General features: G+C 39.4%; 1 protein-coding gene across 1 annotated transcript in view; it reads right to left on the bottom strand.

Annotated features, from left to right (window-relative positions):
- SYTL5 (synaptotagmin like 5) overlaps positions 1-25496 on the bottom strand; it is an 88909-nt gene that overhangs the window by 31786 nt on the left and 31627 nt on the right. The window contains exons 3-9 of the mRNA XM_071553334.1: positions 22663-22878; positions 12964-13076; positions 11498-11630; positions 9590-9715; positions 4814-4970; positions 3123-3252; positions 1213-1319 (exon numbers count right to left, since the gene is read on the bottom strand). Of these exons, the coding sequence (XP_071409435.1) occupies positions 1213-1319; positions 3123-3252; positions 4814-4970; positions 9590-9715; positions 11498-11630; positions 12964-13076; positions 22663-22878 (982 nt within the window). The remainder of the gene's footprint in view (positions 1-1212; positions 1320-3122; positions 3253-4813; positions 4971-9589; positions 9716-11497; positions 11631-12963; positions 13077-22662; positions 22879-25496) is intronic.

The raw sequence follows: 25496 nt of genomic DNA on the forward strand, positions 1-25496 counted from the left end.
ATTAAAAAAAAACCAAAACAACAACCCCAAGCAGGGAAAACACACCCAATACCTTTGAGTAAGAGGAAAACAAAAATCAAAGAACAGAAAACCTGTCTGAACTTGTCATCTCTGTCATTTGCCTCAGAGAAATACCTGAGCACTAACTATCACCGTGTACAATTAGAGCAGAGAACTGATATAACGGTAATTGAAGTCTGTATTTTCTTATTTTATGCTTTTCTTCTGCAATATTTTCCCAGCATTTTAATAAAGAAGAAATTCCTTTCCTTTACTACAATTTAAAAATAAACCATTTATTTTTTAATTTTTTTCTTGCACTGACCTCTGACACCCACAAAGGGCTTTTGTTAATTCCTTAAAGACAAACTCGAAGCAATGCTGCAGGCAAATTTGCTGACTGCTAATAATCTAAGAAACAGATGGAAATCCCAACATGTGGTTTTCCACCAAGATGCAAGTATCAAACTCTACAAGGAGAGGAAAGATTTCCCATGTCCAATGCTCCTCTGAAAAGAGCAGATGGTAGGGAAGGACTATGACAGGAGACAAAATGCATAAGCTACAAACACATATTTGGAAATTTTAGAATCAACTATGATTAGATGAAGAACTATTTACATCACTCTTTCTTCCCCCTCATGCATATTTAACTAGTTTGGATTTTTTTTATAGCACTGATGGACACCTGCAAATCATCTGTCTTGGATTTGTGCATAAGAGGAGAGGGAAGTTGTGTGCAGAAAAATCCGTCCATAGAATACACAGAAAACAGCATGAAGGTGTGTGGAGGAGTCAGCAGGAAGAAGAGGAAAGCAACGATGGCAGAACAGAAAGCTGGGCCTTCATTTGCTAAAAGTACAGATAAGGGGAAAACCAAGGTAGACAAAGATTAAAGCCTTTACAGTATAGAATTTCTCAGCAGCAAAATTAAAAACTATGAAAGTATGAATTAACAGAACTTTAGAGCATGTGTAATTCAGTGCCTGGAATTTATTGTTAGGCTAGATTTCTTTCACCTCAAAAACTCAGCAAATTATAACAAACTGGGACCATAACTCAGAAAATTATGCTGTATAAAAATTCAATATATATCCCTGAAAAATGTTCTGGATTACCCATATTTTATATAGATATACATCCAGTGCTGATTTTGTAATTCTAAACGAACAGAATTCCCACCACATAAATATTTACATATTTATAACTCACCAGTTCCTGATCTAAGGCACTAGGTACAGATTTGCTTCTTACGCTCAGAGTATCCTCATTTCCTTCAGAGAAGGATTCACACAGATCTATCTCAGATCGGCTACGGTCTGGAAAATAAAAACAGTTAAAGTTTTTACTATAATTTGTACCAAAATATTCCATTTCATCTTCCATACAAATATTGTTCCAAACCCAACTTTTTTTAAGAAAAAACCATCAGAACTATAGTTAGCTGTCAAAAACTGACTGCTGAACAAGAATATGATAAATGGAGAAATATACTTTCTGTTGCTGTTCAGCCTTTTGGGCAATAATTTTCCCCCTGCACTGTTTATCTGCTGCAATTGCCTGTGGTACTACAGATCAAGCTTTTGACTTTCTCTGTAGGCCTGACAGCCTGGAATATTGCAAAACTTGCCATCCCAGTGCTCACAGTGCTTATTACATTTCCCACCACCAAATTGTTCCCAGCATCTGCTTCAGAATCCATCAACTGGGACACAGATGGACACTGAAAGTACTTCTGGGATTAATTGTGCTACTTGTGCAGAAATTAGGAGGAAGCAAACAAGTCTCAAGAGCTCCTGCAGTTCCTTTCAGTCCTACAGGTCTCTCATCCACTCTATATGCACAGGACATGGGTGTCTTGGAGAAAGAATTTCTTAGTCCTTCCCATAGAAATCTTTTGTGTGACTGTTTCAGTGTATTTGGGAAGAAAGAGGGGGAAAAGAATATTTTAAGATCCTGCAGGTAGGAATCTGAAAAGTTTTTAACTGTTCATCTTCTACCTGGTCAGGAAAGGTCTGCCTGACAGAAAAGGTCACTCTCCTGAGCTAAATGTCCTTTGACATCTGCCAACAAGGAGACAGTGATGAGTCTGAGGCCCATTCCCAAGTTAACTACAATTTTGCTCAGTATCAGTCTGCTTCAGTAACATAAGGTCAGTTCTTATCTACCAATAAACCCTTTATTTTATAAGGTAGCAGGAACAGGAGAATTTTCACTTTATGAAGAAGCAGCCATCTGTAACACCTCTGCCTGGAATTGCACTGTACAATGTTCTCAAAGAAACTCTGGTGCTTTCAAGCTGAAATATCTATGGTAAAGAGCATCACCTCCTTTGATTAGCTCTGTGGGATACAACACTAGGTTTCTGCTTTGGGCTAAATTCAGGTACAATAAAGCAAGTCATGCTGTGTTTCAGAGAGAAACCTGCAAATCCAAACCCGCTCCCTTAGCCCTGTAGGAAATGACCGAGTGCCTGGGAGAAGCAGAAAAGTGCAGGGTGCTCCTGTCTCCTATTTCAGATGGGGGAAAAGCATCTCCACCTGCTGCTACAAAGTGGCTGTGACAGCACTTTCCTCTGTAAGCCATTTTCACCCAACAGCCTCCAATGAAATGAGGTAAATTACAGATTGATTGACTGGTTCAGTGCATCACATTTAACAATAAAATGACATGAAGTCTGTAAGGGGCTTGTACTCTGATCACTCTTTGTTTCCGGAATTTGCCTCTGAGCAAAGAGGGTATGAAATGTAATGGCAGCAGCAGAGTAGCAGTAAATACAGATTGCACATAGGTAGTGTTTTATACAGGTGAGCACACAGAGTGATTTAACAATGAGCAATTGGGAATTAAATCTTACAACGATTCTGAGCATGTGACTTACCTAATACTCACATTGTGGCAACATTACTGTGGTTAGGATTACCATTCTGTGAGTGTAAAACTTGTGTTATGAACTTGGTAAATAAAAGGGAAGCATTTTCAGAATGGATATGAAGAAATTTATGAAACTTACACCTAGTCTTTCAAAGTGCTTTAAAAACAAAAGGAGCAGAGTCATAAGAACAGGAATAATCCCCTGATAATAAGGGCTGGGAGAAAGAAGGAAAGAACTTAATACTTGCCTGATGACAAAGATACCCTAGAAACTGCAATGGAAGGTGTTTCAGATGCTTTCCTACAGTGCTTCTTTACTAAATCTTCAGGTACACTTTCACTTGCTGGAATAATCATGCCATTTTCTAAGCCAGTGTCCTGCACAATAAAAAAAAAGGCACATACAATAAATACAAAAAAATGAGCTTATTCACTATCACTCTATAAGAGCATACTTTCTCTTAGATCCCAGAACTCCTAAGCTCCTTTAGCATCCAGTCTATTACTGAACATATTTAGATTCCAATCTAATCTGCTTCACTTAGCACTGATCATGTATAAAATTTGAATGAAGCTGCAATTCATGTTTACACTCTAAATTTACAGCTGAAGAATCAGAGCAGCACATCAGGAGTGAGAGCAGGAAACTGAAACATTCAAATCTATTAAAGTTCACTTATCTCAGATATTAAAAAAAACCCCAACCGAAACCAAAAAAAATATCCCTATGGATTTTATACCAGCATAATGATTTCAGCTAGGGTAGAACAAAATGGACTTGAACTAATTCAATTATGTCAGTATAACCCCTTAAATAAAACCAATATGTTTGATATCATTATGACTTTTTGCACTTCTGTAAAAAATATCTAATAACATAACTTTGTCTAAATTAATTTTTCAAACAAATCTAATGTGTTTGAAAACAAGTCACTCTATATGCCAACAAGAATATAAATAAAACAACTAGTGATTTATTTACATCTCCCAAATCTGCCCCTCATATATACTGACTTATTTTTTATTATGAAAGACCACATAGTAGACCAAGTATTTGGAAGCTGAAAAGAAAATTCATGCATTTAACATGGCCCTGAACTAAACACTCATCTACTTTTTCCCAAACACTAATGGTAAAATGCTCTGACCATAAATTTTGCTTCCCTTGTAAACTTCAGTCACGACAACTTAGAACAACAGAAGAGTACAATCCTGAGTTCTCAACAAGGGTGACTGAATTGAGTTGTGGATGGGCATCTCTGTCCATGGCCAGGAGGAGATGGTTGGCAACAGGCAGGTTGTCTGGGAATGAAGGATTGTCTGCTCTGAATAGATGAGCCACATCCTTCTGCTGGTTACAAAGCAGCCAAGAAGGCAAGCCTACCTCAAGTATGGCCACGTACATCCCAGGCCTAATAGCAGGTGAGAGGAATCATCTGATAACGTGTCTAACACATGTTGTCATTTATGCAGGACTCAGAGTCCAAATAAAAAAAAAATTAAAATCAGTTTGCCTGATTTTCTGCAAGTGCTGGATTTGCAAAATTTCCCTTAGAAGTCAGTGGGAGTATATTGGACCCTGCATGCCTGAAAGTTCTGTCCTTAGTTCATAGCAATAAGTTAAGGCCCTGAAGTGTCAAAAATGCTTATTCCCACTCCTTGTGCCTTGCAGTTCAGGGTCTGTAAGCTATTATGTAATACTGGACATCAACAGCAATTTTTAAATAGAACAGAAACGAATGCCAAACCAAAAACCACATCACTGACAGTGTACGGCAAATTCTGTTCTGGCAGAGATCTTCACTGGTCCCAGCAGAATTAAGGAAGAAATAAGATCATCTCTGTCAGACTTGTTCTTACTGGGCTGCAAATTGATTTAACGGGGCAGATACCAGCCAAGTCGTCTTGTTTGGTGTCAGCTCTACCTCTCTGTACTTACCCTGCTGTAATCCGCAGTCATGCTGCGTGCACTGAGTGCTGGAGACCTCGGCAGGGAAGGTATGGAAGCACTGCCTCTGCTCACAGGACCCACAGCCTCTCTCAGATGAGCTGCAGTGGCCCCCACACCTCTGCTGTTCAGTGAAAGAGTGCTCCCTCTGGAGTGGAGAGAGGAGTATTAGAGGGTTATTGCTTTGAGCAAAGCAAGGCAACCATTTAGCCAAGCACTGCAAGAAAACAGCTGTGCTAACAGGTTAGGGGAATAACATTGCCCTGGATGGACTGTGCCATCCCAAGCAAGGAAACGGACACTGGGAAAGAAGAAACACAGGCAAAGGTGAGTTACAGTTGCTTCATACGTAGAAGTCGTACAGGTATTATCAGTACTTCTACTACAACTGCAAATAGCCCAAAGGGGCAGCTCTTGTCCAGTCTGCAGAAGCTGCATTTGTCCTTCTTCATTTCACATCACATTCACGTCCCAGCAGTAGGTGCGACAACTCTTCCTACCAGGCTGCTCCCTGGTGTAAAGGGAAACTTCCAGCCACTTCTGCAGCCAATGTAATGACAGAACTATCTTCAGAAAGTCTAAAATCCTGGGCTATCTGCTCTCCAAGCTCTCTAGAAAAACACCAACTGTTTCACTGTCCTAATTATATTGCCCTAACAACACTTGACCCAAACTGGTTGATTCTTTCAACCAGTGTGGAAAGTTAGGAAAGTGGGACAAGCCTTCTCAACAGGTTTCACACGAGCAAATGTGACAAAAAATCATCTGTGATCAGCACATCAGAACTCAGTTGCAGTCTAACATCCCAACAGGCAGAAACATTTTTGTGTGACATTTTCTATTAGAAAATACTGGCAAGCCCACGTGAACATTGAGGGTTAGAAAGGTTAAGCTCTTGCTCCTTTTTAGCCTTTTGAAACAATGAAAATTATTTTAAAATATATTTCAATGTATTTCCAATTAAAGTTTTATTTTTATTTGAAATTTGATTTTCAGTAAACACACAAGTTCTTGCAAGGTCTGCTCTTCTTTATTCACAAATATCAGCTCAAACTTTTCATTTTTCTTCGCAATTCAGAGAAATCTCAAAAAGTCTTTCAGGATGGTAAGAGAGATGCATACAGCCCTGCTTATTACATTAATGTTTAAAAAACACTGCTAAGTAGGAAGGGACTTGTACCCTTTCCATGTGGTAAATATGGTGCCAGAGGGCAATAGCAGTATGAATTTGCTGGAGAAAGTTTTTGGAACTTAGAGCTTATTTTCAGCTTAATAGATATTTCAGATTTGCCAGCATTGTCACTGTGCTGGACAACAGCTGAATTTCTCCTTCATTGGTTTAGGCTGGATATGTCATGTTCAGGGTAACTGCAGTATAAATCTTCTCTACCACAAGGCGAATTTTTATTAGAGCTACTGTTAAACTGAAAGGAAAAACCCCTCGCAACACAACAGCTCCAGTTTCACTGCTACTTTAAGCATTGAGCACCGGCTCTGAGTTACCCATTGGTGGAAACAAGGAACACAAAGGACAACCTCAAAGTCCAGGATTATCTAGAAGTGTTGCAAAATCCTGTTTTTATATTTTAGTGAGCATATGGCAACCTTTTTAACAATTACTATGCAACTTCATATATTGACAACAGTAGATAGTGCATAATAAACACACTCTTATGCACGTGCACTTCACATACACACTCTGCTTCTTTTCAATTTGATGAGCCAGAGATCAACAAATTCTACTAAATGTGCTGTGGTTGGATTTATCTGTTTACATAAAGATGCAACTTTGGTGCTGCAAATTAAGAAAAATCAAAGTTTCTGGCTGTCATCTGTATTTTATGAAAGTTGTTTGACTGAAATGCACACACTTTAATTTCAAAACCTGCCAACACATGTAAAGCAGCCAAAGTGTTGAAAACTGAGTTTTATTATGTATCACACAATTTCCAACGGATTGTTGAGACTTTCTGTTACAAAATTTGGGTTAACTTATATAAATCAAGAGAAGTGTTCAGAAGTAACAGTGAGCTGGGATAAAGGATTTGAGAACATGTTGCAAAGGGTTCTACAGGAGCCTTCAGTCAGACTGAGCACTTGCACATTAAACCTGCTAGAAGACCTCTCCTGTCCTTTGCCCTTGTTTCAACACATTTTGTACATTTTGATTTGTTGTGACTATGCCAGGCTCTTACAGGTGGTAGACAAGATGGGGTAGAGCACCTGTGTAGATGACCCTGAAATTCCCATACTACTTCTCCTAGAAGTATCCTGACCTGAGGCAGTCTCATGTTCACTCAGCAGCCAAATCAGGAAATATTTTTGCTGGAGTGCAGTTGAAGAGGTGAACTCATGGCCTGGGTCTCTGTCCCCAGCTCAGTGCATCTTCTCTTAAACAAAAATGTTTAGAAAGAATGAAAATTCTCTGCCAGTTTCCCTGCTGGTAAGTGAAATACTACCAATCTAGACAATGCAGCTGGAAAGACAAAGGCAATTACAAAATCAGAAATATGCAGGAAAATCTAGGACATCTACAATGACTCGAGAGGTTATATTTGTTTTTACATGGAACTCAAAATAGTTAGGAAGGGCAGACTGGAAAACTCTGATGTTATTTTTAATAATTACTGCTCAGTTCTATAAATTAGATAAACTAGAGCAAGCATCCTCAGATAGCTAATTAAATATTTAACCATGCACGTACAAGACAGGAATTTTCATCCCTCTCTGAAGTATAAGCTGCTCCTCAATTCTTTCACAAACTGCTATTTAGAAAGTGCCATATCTTCCACAGAAAGTAAAATAATTCATCTCCTTACACAAAGTATCTCCTGGCAATACACTTGGGTCACTCCACAGTTTGAAACAGGACACAGATTTCATCAGGTGAGAATGAGATGACAAGCACAGAAGGAAGTTGCCATAATGACTCAATACCCCTTATTTGATAATTCCTGCACCCTGGCTCTGGGGAAAAGCTGGAAAATGATGACTTATGTGTCAATCAAGCAAGATAATCTAAACTATCTTTATAGACTACTTCACTCTGTCTTTCTAAGTCTGTACATGGAGCTTACCAGGCGCTGAATTCCACTACTCAAAATCAAAATTATTTCACTTCAATTATGGTTAACTGCATGATAACCTACTTGCAGTCTGCATATCAAAAGAGCTGCACAGATCTCTTAAAAGCATCTCTTTGTCCTTATCTTGGCAAACTCTTAAAGAAACCTACCTAATTAATATTGTATAATCTCAGGGTTAAGCAGCACAGAAACCCGATTCCTGAGGTTTAGTCTCTTAGATCCTTCCCTCATCTCTATTCAATGAAAAGTAAAAGAAATAAAAAATAAGTTAAAAAAGTGCTACTTCTGGTCTCATAGAAGTCAGATTTTAATTTTATTAGATACAGAAGAACTAATTAGCCAAGTGAAACAAAAATAGTTAACTGTGTATGCATTAAAGAAGAAAACTAGCTTGAAGCTGAATTGGCTGGTAAGTGCTGCAGCATCCAGTGGAAAAAAGTAAACCAGTTAGCAAATTTCAACAAGATTGTCACCATCAGCTTGAGGCTTGTTGCAGAACATCTTGAAATTGCTTAAACAAGATTTATCTGTGTGTGAATTCAACTTCCAGATGATCCATTTTTACCTCTTAGCCTGTGTTCCTGTATATCTATTTGGAGTCTCTCAGGAACAGTTTTAGAGATAGAAATTTCTATTGGAACTTAGAGGAAATAATTATTAGTTTTTCAAACCAAATTGTAAAATTTCTAGGTACGTGCAGCTGAATGTGGATCTATACCCAGGGTAGACCATCCAAATGAAAACAAGAAGAAAGCAAACTGTATTTTGGCTTAATTTTGAAGGTAGTATATGAGAGGAATGTTGCATCTGTCCTTTTATAATGTTATCAGAGGCAATAAGAGAGAGGGAGAGAGGCTGAGGGAGCTGGGGGTGTTCAGCCTGGAGAAGAGGAGGCTCAGAGGTGACCTCAGCACTGTCTGGAACTGCCTGAAGGGAAGTTATAGCCAGGTAGGGGTTGGTCTCTTCTCCCAGGCACTCAGCAATAGGACAGGGGGGCACGATGGGCTCAAGCTCTGCCAGGGGAAATTTAAGTTGGAGATTAGAAAAAATTCTTTGCAGAGAGAGTGCTCAGGCATTGGAATGGGCTGCCCAGAGAGGGGGTGGATTCACCATCCCTGGAGGTTTTTAAACTGAGATTGGCCGTGGCACTGAGTGCCATGATCTGGTAAAGGGACTGGAGTTGGACCAAGGGTTGGACTTGATGATCTTGGAAGTCTTTTCCAACCCAATCAATTCCGTGATTCTGTGATCTCTTAAGCCCAAAAGAATGATTAAATGGAAACCTACTAGAAATAACTGGGACAATAATCATGGAAAGAGAAGAGCAAACTGAGCCTTTGAAGAAGAAAATATAAATTACAATCAGTTACTATGTCATTACTGAAGAAAAACAAAGACTCAGTTCTGCAACATGAACACAGATCATCAATTAAAAGCCAGAAAACAAAGACCAGTGTACTGACATCAGTAACCAGCCAAATACAAGGAAAGTAAATTAAGATGAATGGAGATAATTTTTAGGTTTATTGGGGTTTTGTGCTTTTTGGGGTGTTTTTTGTTTGTTTGTTTTGTAAACATAAGCTCTACTTCTCAGGAAGTATTAATGCCAAGCATTCAAAGACACAAAGCAACACAGTGCCCTGCACACATCCCAGGTCAGTGCCAGCAGGAGCTGCCCCACCTCTCAGAGCACGATGCCGACTTGCCACTACGCAGACTTTGGGTTTCAGCTTCTGAGCCTGTGTTCCTCTCATCTCCATCTTTTGCACACGTAATTTCTCCTTTGGTAGCTGCCCTGATCATCTTCCTGATGAAAACAGGGAATAAAAGATTTTTAAAGTTGTGATGTGCACATTCTATTAATCTCATCTGTCTAACCTATGGACAACTCTGGATATAAGGATCAACAGTGCCCCAAATCTGGTTATCAAACTGATTCCTGTGGGGAGAAAAAAGCATCATACTTACTACAAACTGATCCCTCCTATGTAGCCACTTCCATCTTTGAACCAGAAGTGCCTTTTGTAAAAATTCCTCTAGACAAGCATTTTTGACTATGTGTACTTTACCCCAGCAAATTATGCTATACATATTTTCTCTTGAAGATACTTCTACAATTACATGCATCAATGCCCCAAACATACCATTTTCCAAAAACATATCATCACCCCCTTGCCCTGCAAAACATGGCCTTATTAGAAAGAAATGAATGAAATAATGTTTTGAAAAGTAATAGTATTTTTCATAACCTTAAAAACAGTAGACTGATAAGGTATTGCATAACACTCAGTAGCAGCTGGCCCCAAAAGAGCCTCCTTAAAACAAATCCACTCCTGAGATACATGAATGTGGAACCCGAGGGAGGAAGAAGCAGCAAGAAAGGAAGAGGAGGAATAATTAATGACTTCTAAAGAAGGCCACAAAATATATCAGGAAAAGCAAGTCAAATTATTGTAGGATTAAATTTCTGTTATGGGGAATGTCACCAACAAAATAACCATTTCAGGCCACAAACAGAGAAAGACTGAGCACTGCTAAAAGAAACAGACAGTTATAAAAATAATTGATTCTCGTAGGGGAATATGACTAATAGATTTGCACAAAGGATTTAAATGGAAGGAGGATAGAAAAAGTAAACTTTAATACACTCTTAATATAGCTACCATTTAGCATGACTTAGAGCAAAATCTAGGTCCTATTAGAGTAGAATCTCTAAGCTGGTTCTTTCTTCACCATAATTTGAGAAGCCAGGGGCATTCTGATGCCCTTTCCCCCTATATTAAACAGAGAAAAATCACTTATGCTCATTTCTGAAATCACTGAAACAATTCCATACTCTGCTCTCCTCAGAACTCAAAAAGCTGCAGAAAGCATCCACCTACCTTGTATTTAGGACCCATAATAAAAATGCATTCTGCCTTTCAACAGAAATAAAGTTTTCCAATTACCAGCTCATGTAGCTCCAGCCATGATATGAACATCCATCTAATTTTTGTTCCCTTTCCCCCAATAACCCCAAGTTAGGACCAGACACCACTTGTGCAACCGCATATTCAATGCATCTGTCCACACCACCTGAGAGTGAGTGAGGGCTCCTCTAAGGGCATAACCAGACTGGGGTTAAACACTGCAGGATGACCAGCAGCATGTCTGTTCATTCACTGTCCCACACACACTGTCAGGCTGCATTTGCACAGCTAAAACCTAAAGGAAAACTTGGCTTGTGAGTAAAACTGACCAGTATACATAAAAACTGGCCCTCCAAATGCTATTTTTCATATTTGCTTCCTCAGCAAACCTGCCTTTGAGGACACCCTGTTACTTCTGAGTATAAACAAGAAAAATCCAGGGTTAAAATTGACTTTTTTTTCTACTGCCTTTATAGCTGAAGAGTAATTGTTGCTGCATTTCCTAGGAAACAGCAACCTATTTATAATAAGTACACTTTCAAATGACGGCTGTTTCACAAAGTAAGAAAACTCTGGGGCTGATGTAGAACACTGGAAAAACTCAAAAGAAAATGTTTTCAACCATATACAGCTGTTTTCAAATTCTTTACTTTCCAGCAAAAATAAAAAAAAAGCTTCACCCTATTTTTCTAGGTCTGCTGAAGACTGACTTGTGCCCATTTGTGGATGAGACTGATACATGTGGCTTTTTTTCTTCATTCTCCTGGGGTTGATCTTTGAATTTTCTTTCTTCATCTGTGTTGGAAACTGGATCTGCAGTGGAGGGGGAAAGAAAATAAAAAGTGAATGTTTGCACAAAAACACAGCACATGTCAAACAACCTAGAAAAGTAGATTTTCCATTTTATAATTTTAAAAAGCCCCATCATATGATAAGATACAATGAAAAAACCCTGGGTGTTGTTAGGCTTTTCCTTTTATTAAAAGAAAATAAAACTTTAAGTAGCTTGAGATGTTTCTCATTATCATCTTTTGTCTTGAACTACCCTTCTTTTTTATCTTTTTTATCACTAACAACATTCAATAAAACCAGAAGACCTGAAATTTAATTTTGAAATGAACAATATTTTCTGTGTTGAATGAAGGAATGTTTTCCTAATTAAAGTGCTTGTTCAACTAGGAGCAAAGTATGGGGAAAATGGCTTAAATATACTTTTCAATATATCTATCAAATAACAAAGTAACAAATCATGAAATACCCAATCTGACCAGTGGCATAGCATCAAGAACATTAGATATGTCCAGTATTACAGCTTCTGAAGCACAGTAATATTGCCAAGATCTGTATTTTGCCCAGCAGCATGTTTGCACCAGGCATTTTTTCCAGTCCCCTCTCCCTACTACCTACCTGCATCCTTCCTACTGCAAGTAACGGTACATCTTGAAGAGACCACCTAATTAACAGCTTTGTGTGCAGAGTGAAGGAGTTAAGTGAATACAAAGCATCAGCATCAAGGAAAAACTCCTATTTGTTAGACCAGTGGTCCTGTGGTACCATGCAAGGTGCCACAGCAGCTCACAGACACAGTACACTTTCTGTGCTGGGGGAAGGCAGCCAAGCTCTTTACTGTGCCTAAAACTGCAGGTGCAATTTGTTGGAGACACCTGGCCAGTCTGGATACAGCCCATGATCCAGCAAACAGCACCAGTTAACGTTTACCTTTGTCATTCAGAGTTGAAAAAGAAAAACTGAGTATTTTTACACATCACCATGACAAAAAAGAGAGAGCCAAAGTCAAAAACTGATTGCTTTTAGATCTGTCCATACAGTTCCTGGCAGAAACTGAGAATGAACTTTCAGAGCCTGTGTTACTGGGCTTTGCAGCTGGGTAACACTGTCCACCTGTTTGGACAGTGAGTTTTCCATCAACTCTCTATTTCCACAGAGACACTTCTTCCATATAGGTCTTACCTTTCCTTGCGTGTTAATCACTCACAAATCACTGCATAGTAACACACAAATACAAAATTAAAATATTGATTATACTTGCAACTTCCACAGTCAAGAATAAAATACAAGTTAAACCCTTAGGAAACAAGGTACGAATGTACGAAGCACAAGCAAATCTCTCTCCTGAGGCCCCTACCTGGGAATTTGCGTAGGATAGACTGTCTGACAACATCAGTTCCAAGATTTGCCTGCTTGAATCGCTTTGCTCTCTCTTCAAAAAACCATTCTCCTGTCACTATCCGTAGCTGTCTGTATGGGGAGAATTAAAAAGGCCAAAGACAAACATACATTAACAAACTTGGCCAGCCAAGGCTACTGCTATTCATCATTCAACTGTCATGCTCACAAATTCTGGACAACATTTGCACAGTTTAAAGTAAAGAGTAAAGAGATTGATTACAAATCTTGGGATAATAGGACACATAGCAGAAAAAATATCATTTTACTTTGTGAATGGAAAGCAATTTTCAGTATATGGAAATTTACATGGCAAAAAAGCCTCTCAACCACTTTTACCAAATTTCTGTAAAAAACATGCAACAGACTGTCATCCTAGTCCTTTGTGAACTATTCAACCTCAGTTTCCATCACCTCCAAAACAGAAAGAAACATAGAAAGAGCAACAGTGGACAGAGGGAGAAAAACTCCCATTAAAGCTCCTCCTGTCAGGGCAGTCAGCAGTTCATGGACCCAACCTGGTTATAGATTGGTCACTGCAGATATATTTGTATTTTTCATCTCTAGTTTTATATGCTAACACTACATGTAGTTTCTTCACATGGCAGTGCTGCTGTGGATTAACAATGTGCAAGAGGCTCATAGAAGGAAAATCTGCCTTTGTTGCTGTTCCGGATAATGCTTCTTTTTCTGGTTTCAAATTCTTTTACCTATACTAGCAATGAGGAAAACCTGTATTGGCACTGCTGTTTTCCATGGGTATATTTTTATGCTGATTGTTAGCCTTTCCTTGAATTAGTTTCATTATGACCATCTCTACTGCCTCACTACATACAGTTGATTGCAAAAAGCTACTAATCATGAATTCTCTAAAGAGAATAAACAAACTAATAAGCTCCAAACATTAAAAACTGATTTAGCTTTAGACATGTTCCTGCTGACTGTTCAATGAGAAAATGGATTTCCACAAAAATTATTACTGATGGATTTAGAACATTGATCAATATCTTTGGTATTAAATTATTTTTGAGTCATCCCTGAATGGAGAGTCTTACTTGAGAAAATACTAAAAATTACAGAATAGCATCCTCCAACTGGTGAAAAAACCCCTGATATTATCAGTTTTTCCTAACCTATTAATGAATCATGACTTGCATGACTCACAAAAAAAAAAAAGATTTGAAAAATCAAAATCCAAAACACGTGTCCCCAAGCATAGAAATAGATTATTACCTTATCTCGTTGTTTCAGACTCCTAGTAACAAAACCCTCTATAATTCATCATCACAATCACTCAGTCATTAAGTAAGGCAGTAAATGCAATCTTTATGCTTCCACTGAGAATTTTTAAGTTACTTCTGTTGGTCACAAGCACTGGAAAGGATTCACTTCATTAGAAACTAAGCATGGTCTGACTAGTGTGGAAACTGTTATTTCTCTGCAGACGTATTTTCACAACTCCTTTACAGCACACACTCCCCTGTGCAGTATTTTATACCAAGATTTATGGCAACTATAATGTTTCATATCAAATCATAAACCTTTCAGATCTTTCACTACATCATCGGATTCAATAGGAATATAAATGACATATCACATGGCAGTCTGATCTACACGGTTCATTTGTTTTCTTCCTCAGTTACTACCAGGTTTGACCATAAAACTCCACACAGGCTCTTACTCCCTTGGTCAGAGATTTCACTCATCCCTAACAGCTTAAAAGAAACCCTGAACTTGGTTAAGGTCAGACAGATCACTGCCCATACCCTTAGCCAGACAAACAGCTTCACCCTTCTCCAAGCCTGGACAATCCAGGAGAAGGCGTGACCTACACCCAGGGTTTCAGCAGAGTAGGAAGCTACCCTGTCACAAGCCTACAGGCTTTTACAACCAAACCTTGTACTTATTTCCACACTCAACCCTGATTGTGACAGTCACCTGGGCTGCTGAGGTTCATGCAGGGGCAGCTCTCTGCCACAGGGTCCTTGGATGTGGAGTGATGAGGGAAAAGAAAACCTCCCTGGTGCCTCCTGCATCACAAGGGCCCAGGGGACCTCAGCCTTGGTGGAATGGTGGTTGAGATCAGTGTGTCTACTTGTTTTAACATATATTAGTTTTATAATCTGATGTGGAGATTTGACCCTGCATGACCAAGGATTCAAGATGATTTATGTGAGCTGGAGAGACTGAAGGAGCTGGAGCCAAGGGAAGAATGGTTGGGGCAGGTGTGGACAGAGACTGGAAAGGAAGAGGATGGAGTGCTGGGTTGTATGAGGAAGGATCAGTAGAGGCACTGTTGGTGGAGGGAGGTACTCCCCCAGCATCCTTCCCTAGGAGAGGGCCTTCCTCTCCTTCTCCACTCCACTGTGGTATCCCTGCAACCTTGGAGCTCACCATCAGTCTCCCTCTCTCTGTCCCCACTCAATCCCAACCACTTCTGCTCCTCCCTCTGGAGCAGCCTGCAAGATGGGAAAGGCCCACACCAGGGTCAGAGTAAGGAATGAGTAGTGTGGAGAAGGACTTTCTCTTCCTCTCACCACCTTCCTCTACATCTCACCATGTAGTAGTAACTACTGACCTAATACTCTTTTACCTCATGGTCTTATAAAGATGTGCAGGGAAGGAATAGTTTAGTCCATTTTGCAACAATCATTGATCCCTTTTTCTTCTGTCGGTGGATAAAAAAAGCAATCTACTTCTCTTACTAATCTCTGCCATCTGTAACCTGCTACCATTGAATAGCCCCAAATTACACAGCTGGTGCCCTCTTGCTTAGCCAAGCAAGTTCTAGCACCTTGCTGCATGCTCTGCCAAACACAAACTGGGCACCCAAGGGAAGAGGAGTGTGCAAATCCCTTGTGCAGGTCTGGGCAGACAAGGGAGTGTGACAATCTCTACCCTAAAGGAGCTGAACCATGTGCCTGTTCAGGTAATGATAGCAAACTCAATTGCCCATCTTCTTCATCAGACTGATATTATTAAGCAGCAATAAGATCCACATTTTCAATCAAGTGCCAACTCCTTGGCAGGGCTACTTTGAAGATGCCCATACTCATTCCACTGTGAGTTCACCAAGAGAACCAGGTTTAAGGTAAAACACAGAAAACTCCCTCAAATGAGGCACAAAACAGGGCAAATAAAGGCAGTATTGTCTTGTTTAATCCAAGTGTTTCACTTCTCTGGCCAATCCTGTTTATCCACAGTGAAAGGGAAAAAACAACAGCCATTGACAGCCAGCTGTTTTGAGTGCCACATGAAACAAGTCTAGAGGGCTTAATACCCATTTCAGACCTCCATCCTTGTTTTCATCAGTATTACTGTCTATCTTGAAATCCTGATTTCTGCTGGCAATCTTTGCTTGCAAATATTGCCTTACCCAATAGGTTGACTCTGCAAAAATATCACTTTCCAATGAAATAGGGGAAAACCCCCTAAGCTGTGCAGCTTTGAATTTCTAGTGCATTATTACAGGATGTATTTTTTTGTGTATACTGAATGATTCACAGAAAGACCAGTGCTTGTGTTATCTTATTCATTCATTCATATGTGTCAGGAGTACCTATTAGAAGAATCTTTGTTCTACAAATAAATAGAAATTACTTCAGATGAAATGATTGTCTAAGTCTCTGAAGTTTGAATTTCATAATTGCCTTTGACATTCTGAATCAAAAATTGATGAGCGAAACTTAAACAGTCTTATAATAATGTTATTTTCATGCATTCATAATTATGACAGAGGCAGGCTGTCTTTCCCACTGTGATATTGCACATTTCTTCTTTTTCTGGCACAGGATTTAATCTAACCCTTTCCATCTAAATGATGGTTTCAGTGGGAAAAGAAACAAGGGCTTTACTGAGCAGCACATCAAATCAGTGCTTGCAGGGTTGGATTTGCTGTTTGTAAATGGGGCCCAAGGTCCATACTGACTGTAGATCTTGGTATGTGCATGCATTTTCTTTACTTTCTCAGCATGTCACATAAAATGTAAAAAAAATATGTGTAATTTCTACCAGAAGAGTCTTTAGACTGGCTTTCCAAGATGTGCAACAGGTCCTGAAGTCAGTAGCTTTAGAAAGAGGAATAATAAATTGTTATATATTGTAATAGCAGTAATTTTTTTGCATGATTACTGTTTCCTATGGTCAAATCAGCTAGGAAAATTCACATCCAAATAACTAAGTTTAGTACCAAATTCTTTAGGTATCTGCTAAAGTCTTTATACATTAATTACTGATCTATATACTCACATCACCATGTGAGAGGGAGCATGTAACTGCTTCTCTCTCTATGGTCTCCTTCTAAATAGATTCACTCTAATAAAACCCTGCTCAGTTTAAAAATGGAATATAACCTGTGGCCTGTCTGTGTCAAATACTCAGCTCATTATTTTCTGTTCTCATTTTTGCAAGACACTTCATGGTTAAATGACCAGTTAAAAAGAAAAAAATTAATTTAAGATGGAAAGTTCCACTTGTTACTTTCAATTATTTCTTTTGAGCAAAGCTGCACATTGGTAAAACATTTTCACTCTCTATTTGATCATCCAGTCTAACCCACATCCACAGTAGATCCAAGAGATTTAGCCTTGCTTCTTTTCCCTCCTCTGTTCCTCAAGTTATTTTACTTCCTTCTCAGGAGTAAAATTTGGGAAGAAATGGCAAGATGAAAGGCTGGATAAAATGCAGCCTATGCTTGAATATACCAAAACATATACACTGACCTTTGTATGTATTCAATTCCACAGAGTATTTTTTATAATATAAATTAATTCCACTGTAATGTTTGGTATGCTGTGAGGCTATTAAATAGATATTTTTGAACCTGTGAAAAAAAGGCAAACTTGCTTAAAAGTTACTAAAATAAAAAATAAGGTAAGAAATTTGAAAAGCATTTGCATATTAAAATGTTGGAAATCCCTCTATTTTTAGGTTTCTAATGGGAATAAATGTTACTAAGATACTGATGAATTTTCATGACATGTTAAGACAGCATAATTATTTCAAAGATGAAGATAAATTTCCCATTACGGCTTTGTCCTGCTGTAATAACTTGGACTATTTAGGCATTTGATCTTGCAGGAGAACTCGATCAAAACAAAGGCCTTGTTCACAGGTGCCTAGACATGCACACAGTGAGAAATGCAGACAGCATCAAGATGTGAAACAGGCCCATCAGCAGCCTTCTAGAGGAACTTGATTTCCCTAAATCTGTTGATCATTTTGTCTGCCAAATTAAAAGCATAAACTGATGACATTTGAAGAAATGGAGGGTAAAACAGTGATCTTAATCTGAAAGCTCCTGATGACCTCAGTTCCTTGAATGCCGAGAATGGAGCAGGAAGTTTCCTCTTTCAAGGGCATCACCAATTACAGTTTCCCTCATGGAGTATAACAGGGGCTACAGTAAAGACCTTGTTGTTCTCTGCCCTGACGAACTGCAAAGCTAAGAGTGGTTGAAGACTTAGCTCTAATCCTTCTGATCTGTAAATGCTTTATCTCATGACTTTTTATTCTAGCTGGTAATAACACCCATGAGGGAGAAAAACCAGTAATTTTCTCTTTATGGGCATTGAAGGGGGATATCCTTTTAGAGTAACTGCAAACTCCAAGACAATTCATATATAAACCTGTTTGTTATACTTAAAAATACTGATACATCTCTCACTATTCACATTCAAATGCCTTTCATCAAGTTCACTAAATCTCTTTTTCTGAAAGCATTTCAGAATGTAATTAATGTGTTGTAATGAGCTTCTCCATCACAAGCTGTTTTTCAGGCAACTCTGTTTCTGGAGAAATGGCAGATGAAATGCTCTAACCATTGTTTTGGAGAAGTCAGATTCTCTTGCTGCCAGATGTAGATGTTCTGACTAACAGATAAACAGATAGATTGTATTATTAAACAAACTTGTATCTCACCCCTACAGCCACCATCATGCTACATATTGTGCTTTGTTTTCTTTTTTAAAAAATTTCTTCAAATAATATTATATTTCATTATATATTCATAAAATTAGCATTTTGAAATTAGTAGTATTCCTTAAGTCAAAGTCAGCATACTTGCAGTTTACAATCTTTTTTTTTGAACACCTTTTTCGGTAGCTGGACCTAAATCCACTATAAATGTTAAAGCAATAATAACATTTGATCTCAGGACATGTGACAGAAAGTCCTTTTGCTGTACTACAGGTACCCCAAACTCCTGTGCTATGAGAGGTTAGGAAGAAAATAAGACGCTCAGAAAGTAAAGAAAGACCGGAATGTATTAAAATGAAACAACAGGCAGAAGCTGTCTGATATTATCCTTTTTTTGAATTATTATTGGTACTATTTTCTTGTTTCAGCAACCTTTTGAATTATCTGTGTAATTCAAGGGATTTCCGTGGTTCTCTTTAAATGAACTCTCCCCCCAGTATCAGACGTTCTTCACTGACACCAGATGTAATACAGCAGGTTTTCCAACGATTCTGAAAAACTTGCTTTTGAACCCATTCCTGCAGGTCTAATGCACGAGTGTGGAACAGGACTGGTACAGGTTACTGCTGTGACCATCACCTTAAGTGGCACTTAACAGACACACTTGAGAACAATCTTGGGAGAACAGCCACAAACTAGTACAGCACCAAATCTGGAAAGAGTTTACACAGGGCACAAGCCCTTCCCCCCGACTTTTAAGGGTCTCACAGTATGTATGGCAACGTCCATATACATTATAACAACAGTATAACCTGGCTATAACAGGGCAGGTGTTGAGCCTATACAGATACCAACACCAACCTGATCTCATTCATCAAGGCTTCTAAAAGAAACAAAAAAAATGGGAGGGGGGGATAATAAAACTTTTCCAACACTATGCAAAGCCAGTAGAATGGTAAAACAGTCCTATTTGACAGACACAAACACTGTATGCAGATCAGTGCTACAGAGCGAAAGATTTTTCCCCTCCTCCTGCTTTTGTTCACTACTCATACATCATAAACCTCTCTTAACCTTGAATAATTTCCTCTTCTTCCTTCTGTCTTTTCATCTGGTGTACATGCATTAACAATCAGATCTGCCATCAACTGTAATTCAAAAAGCCCCAAAATCCCGATTTTCCCTGAATCTCTCACCTGAGAGAGGGAAAAGCAGAACTGAAATAATTTGAACTAGAACTATGCACAATGATGTAACTGTTGCATACTTTCATCTCTACGCTGCCCACACAGAAGATAATCTCTCTGTGTACTCCCAGCTGTTTAAAAGACATTGTACAGATCATTAACTGTCATATAGTCTTGCAAAATCAGTGCATATGAACAAAAAGAAAGGCTAGAGATAGATTTCAATTTAATAAAGATACCCAGCAAAGAGAAACTTGAGCACCTGCAAAGTTTTGCACTTTGCAAGCAAATCATACTGTGGTTTGTAATAACTTAAAGACAGGCTTCAAACAGAATTAAAAGCTTGAAATAGAAGTAAATTTAGCAATCTGAGATCACTGCTTGGCATACAGAATTGTAGCACAATCAGGAGCAGGAGTGATGTGTGGTTTTGCCTCATCGATCTTTCAGCCCCCAAAACAGGCCATCTTTACTGATATCATCCCAAAGGAAGGTTTATCCAAGTTGTTTTTAAAACAATGTTTTGCAATTTTTCCAAGTTATATGAATGTTCCTACTATCTAACCTAAATCCTTTCACTGCAATTGAAGTATCACATTATTTTTCTTACCCAAAGTGAGGTCACAGAACAGCCTGTATGACTCCTCAATGTGGCTGCCTTCTATAGATTTAAAACTCAGTTATTTTCAGCCCTCTCTTACCTAGGCCAAATGCTTCCAACTCCTTCACTACTCTGGGCACACTGTGTGCTGGGCTTGGGATCATTATTTTCTGCTGAACTTTCTCCAGCCAGCTACACAAAACTGGGCAGGTACTCTGCAGGTACTCAGGATTGTATCGTATATTTTGCTGGCCATAATTTAGCTTGTACCTCACTGTGTGATGCCTGACTTTTCTGCAAAGGAAAATACTGTTGATTCCTGCTCAGCTTTTATTCAGCACAATACCCAGCTTTCCTAAGGAACAGCTGCATAAGCTGTTTTTATTCTCCTGTGCTTCTGCAGCTGCATTTTTTCCCAAATGTAGTACTTCCATATGCCCATAGGGAGCCAACACTTGCTTTTCCTGCAAACCACTTCTCTCTATTTGAATCCTAATCACGTCCTTCAGCTCGTCTGGAGCACCTCTCAGTTTTATGTCACCTGCAGGTGTAACTGAAACTCATTTGCTGAATCAAGGTCCTGAACTAAAATACTTAACCACAAAAAGCCAGAAAATATTCTGCTCTATACCACTGGTGGGTTGGTTGTTGTTTTTGTTGTTACTTGGGGTTTTTTTAATGTGTCTCTTTTTTGTCTTGTTGTTTTGCTTTGTTTTCTTCAGGTTTTTTGACAGTGAAATGTCCATAACTACCCTGAGAACAGAGCTTTATAATATTCCAGGCAACCCTGCAATCACACTGGCAGAACTGATTCCAGGGCATAGCTCCTCTAATTTGTCAGCTTATTAGAATGGCACAAGAGAAAGTATCAAAAGGTTAACTTAAGTCAAGGAACAAGACATCAACAGTTCCTCCTCTGTCACCCTATCAAAAGTGGAAATTAAATTGGTTTTGGCTTTATTTGTTCTTGAGCCAACTCTTACTCATCATCCTGTCATCTTCTCTCTGCTTTTGAACAACACAGCAATCATTTCTTTCAGTATATTTGGAGAAATTAAAGGCAGTGTGACAGGGTCAACAGATCCCTTGTTCTTATTTTCTTCAGTTTTAACAATTAGTATTGTGTTTGCTGTTCTCCATTCTGTCATCTCACCTGCACCTCATCATTTCTGAAAGGCACAACATTGACATCATCTCAGGAACTGCCTGAAGCAAATTACAAGGAGCTCAGCCAGGCTTGTACCAATATAAAATCATTTCACAAATCAAATACTTGAACATGTTTCATATTGAGGTGAGACACTGTCCTTTGGATGTGCCCCACTGTATTCAGAGAAGGTTAAGACATCTAGTTAAAAATAGATTCAACCTTCTAAAGCTGAAGTTAGAAGACACAAACCCTAAACCATATGCCCTGCTGTACTAAGTTTTCACTGTCTAGGTGGCCAAAGGCCAACATAAGTAGCAACTTGGGTTCACTCCCTGAAACAATTTACAGAAAGCATTACCTTTCTGATCTTATTAGTTTGACAGTCTGTAAAAACAAAATTATGCCTCCATTTCTTTCCCCTTTTAACATGATTATTTTATCACATCTCTTTCTTATACCATTCTTGCATCAGGGTACCTGAGTTTTGTTGTGCAACGTTTCTTCTTCACTTCATGGTTCACTTCACTGAATCAAGCTAAAAAATCCCATATTACTGCACTGTTCAAGTGAATTACTCTTCCTAGTAGATACCAAGTATAACACACAACATTTCTTCTTGTTTATGCACTTGATATCCTGCATTAGAATACAGATTCTTTGCTTTCCAGTACCATGAGCCTCCTCCCCTGTGTATTTGCTGTGCAAATGCTTTTGTGCTAAGGGGGTGAACAACAGCAACAGCAGCACAAAATTACTTACAGGGCTTTACTCTCCAAACATGTTTATGAAAGCTGCACAACTTACGCAATCTTGGCACACACTGAGCACTTCCACTGCCCATCAGTTCCCACCACACGACAATTACTGCAAACTCGAAGTTTGCAGGTTTGGCACAGGTCTCCTCTGTCAAAGATTAGGCCCAGGCTCTTCTGACAGCGAACACAGATCCTGCTGTTGTCCTGTTGACAGTGACAGTTTCCACCTTTCCTTCTCACTTCCAGAAGCTCATTTTTCAATTTCCTATAAGCAAGAAAATAATAGCTTTTAATCTGGAGATTCAGCTCAATGATCTGTAAGAACCTTTTAACAGACTGAGATTTTGTGCCAAAAATACAAGACACCAGTAAGTACAATTATTTTGTTATATTTGCTGTATTTCTTGACACAGGCATGACAAAGGAGAATAAATCTATCCACCGGCTGTGAGATTGCATTCAAGAAGAAAATCTTGTGGTAGATCAGTATAAGAAACTGCAGACAACTGAGTAGTTCTGGACAACAGGTAAACCATCTTTGCTTGTCCTCGTCAATAATTCAAATCATGCTTAGCCCAGATTTAGCAGCTCAGAACTGGGACTATTCAGTGCATTCACAGAAGGAAAATCAGAAAATCTTTCCTGTAATTAGTATGCATTTAATATTACACTAGTGTAGAATTAGTAAGGAATGCATATACAATTCTGCACCAGGTATTCAAAGGCTTAAAAAAGCCCAAACCAAAACATCTAAACAGTAAATGGTGTTATCCTGTGATGCCACAAGTGAATTAAAAAAGGAGAACATTGGTTTAAATAGTGCAACTTGCAGATCTTACCAGTATGGCAATGCCCTTCCTGTTCTGGGGAGCCCCAAACTGCAAATTGTATTCCAGATGGTGTCTCGCAATTGCTGACTAGAGAGGATAATCACTGACTACAACTGCTAATGTAGTCCTCTATGTGGTCAAAACTGTTATGTTCCCTCAACAGTTCTCATCTCAACCTGTTCAATAAACAACCTACAGGTCCCCTGCTCTCCCCAGGCTCTTTCCTGACTTCTTCCTACTACCCTCCACTCCCTGAATCTGTGGTATGTTAAACTTCTCTAATCTCCTTTTCAGGGCCCCACCTGAGCAGCTGGTAAGTTCTTTCAGTTTTACGTGCCTGGGTGTTGCTGTGTCCCCATCACCCTGCCTTTCCCTTTACTTTCTTTGATGCCCACCAACACCCAGGAGCCTCCAAAGTGCCTCAGTCATGAAGCACTCCAGCTCACTGAAATCACAATCTCTGCATACACATAGATGCTTTAAGTGGGATTTAAAAAACCCCTGCTACTGGCTTCACCTAAAGCTCAATAAAATGGATGTCAGAAATAAAACACATGGAAGATAAAGCCAATCAAAGATTACAGTAAATATGGCCAAGTAAAGGAGGTCAGGAAGATTGCTTGGGACATCAGGGGCTCAGCTCTAACAGAATTAGGTTATTTGTAGGTACATTGCCTTGCTAAAAAGTTGGTCAGTATTTTGCTTCCCACTGGGATCCCATGAACAGCTGCTCTGCAGCCACCTGACTTGTGGATGCTCAACCTTTGATAGCTTTTGAAAAAGGTCCTGTCCAATCCCTCCAGGCAGCAACTGCAAATCCAGTCAAGTGTTTTCCTCTGCTGGCATCTATCCAAAGTTATTGCTTCACTCTACTTTATCCTCTTCTCCCACATTCAACCCAACCAGCATTTCTCTCATGCCACAGCCTTCAGAAGTCTGTCCAGGTTTTCTGAGCTCTCTTGGTATTTTGCTAACTGTTCTTGCAGTTAATTGATGGCATCTTACACGTCCCTACTTCCTGCACAGATAGTTTTAGTTGTAGGCACATGTCCATTTCCTTCTGTCAACCAGCCAGCTCTAAGTGCTGATTAAAAGGCGACTGGCACTACAGGCAGTGCCCCCAGTGCTGCATATTGCCATTGTGCACAGGGAAGGGAGATGGTCACTGCTTTAGCCACCTTTGCCTTGGATCTACCTTCTAAACAAGTCTGCCTTCAAAGACCAAAAGTCAACTTGTCTGTTTCTTCTGGACTGAGAACTAAAGACAAGGCATTGTGCACTCAAGTCTTTCCCACACGCTTTGTCACTGGGACCTCTGTTCCATTCAGCAGCAGGCCCACACTTTTCCTAAGCTTCCTTTAGCCTCTGTTTTCTTGATTACCTTGTTCTCCTGTTCACCTCATTCCAACTAATTCAATTGCCAACCTGGACCACTATTTCTTTCCTTGATCATAGGTCATTCTCTCTTTGCCTTATCTTTTTCATGGTCTCCTGTCAAAACTGTGACTTTTTAGATAGTGAACTGCTAACCCATGTTCAACAGAGATAATTGTGTTTCCACTTCTTATTCAGGTTCAAAAATATTTGGTCAATCACATGTGTGTGTGTTTGTGGCTCGGCTTTACGAACGCAGATTTGGGCAGGGCTGTCCCCACGTGCCCTTCCAGCCTGTGCAGTGGATTTCAGGTGAGGCTCAGCATGCACAGAACTGGCCCCACCGTTTCAGTCCTGAGGTTCATCTGCCACGGCCGAGCGAGCTTGGACAGTGCCAGTGAAGTCCTCAGGACTAGAACCTGCAGCACCCGGCATTTCCCAGGAGGTCTCCCATCCAAGTACTAATCCGGGATCGGATGTCAGGGAGGCATTAACTGCCTGGTCAGTCACATACCACAGAACTAAATGGACACATACAATTCAGTTCCAGTTTCTTTTTGGTCTTGAGCATCCACATGCAGAATGAGCAATTGTTCCTTGCCCAAGTGTCGGGGGAACTCAGAAGACAAATATTGTGTATCCTCAAATCTCAAAAGGGGTAAAATACTAAGCAATAGCA

Source organism: Pithys albifrons, chromosome 1, assembly GCF_047495875.1.
Source record: "Pithys albifrons albifrons isolate INPA30051 chromosome 1, PitAlb_v1, whole genome shotgun sequence".
Lineage (NCBI taxonomy): Eukaryota > Metazoa > Chordata > Aves > Passeriformes > Thamnophilidae > Pithys > Pithys albifrons.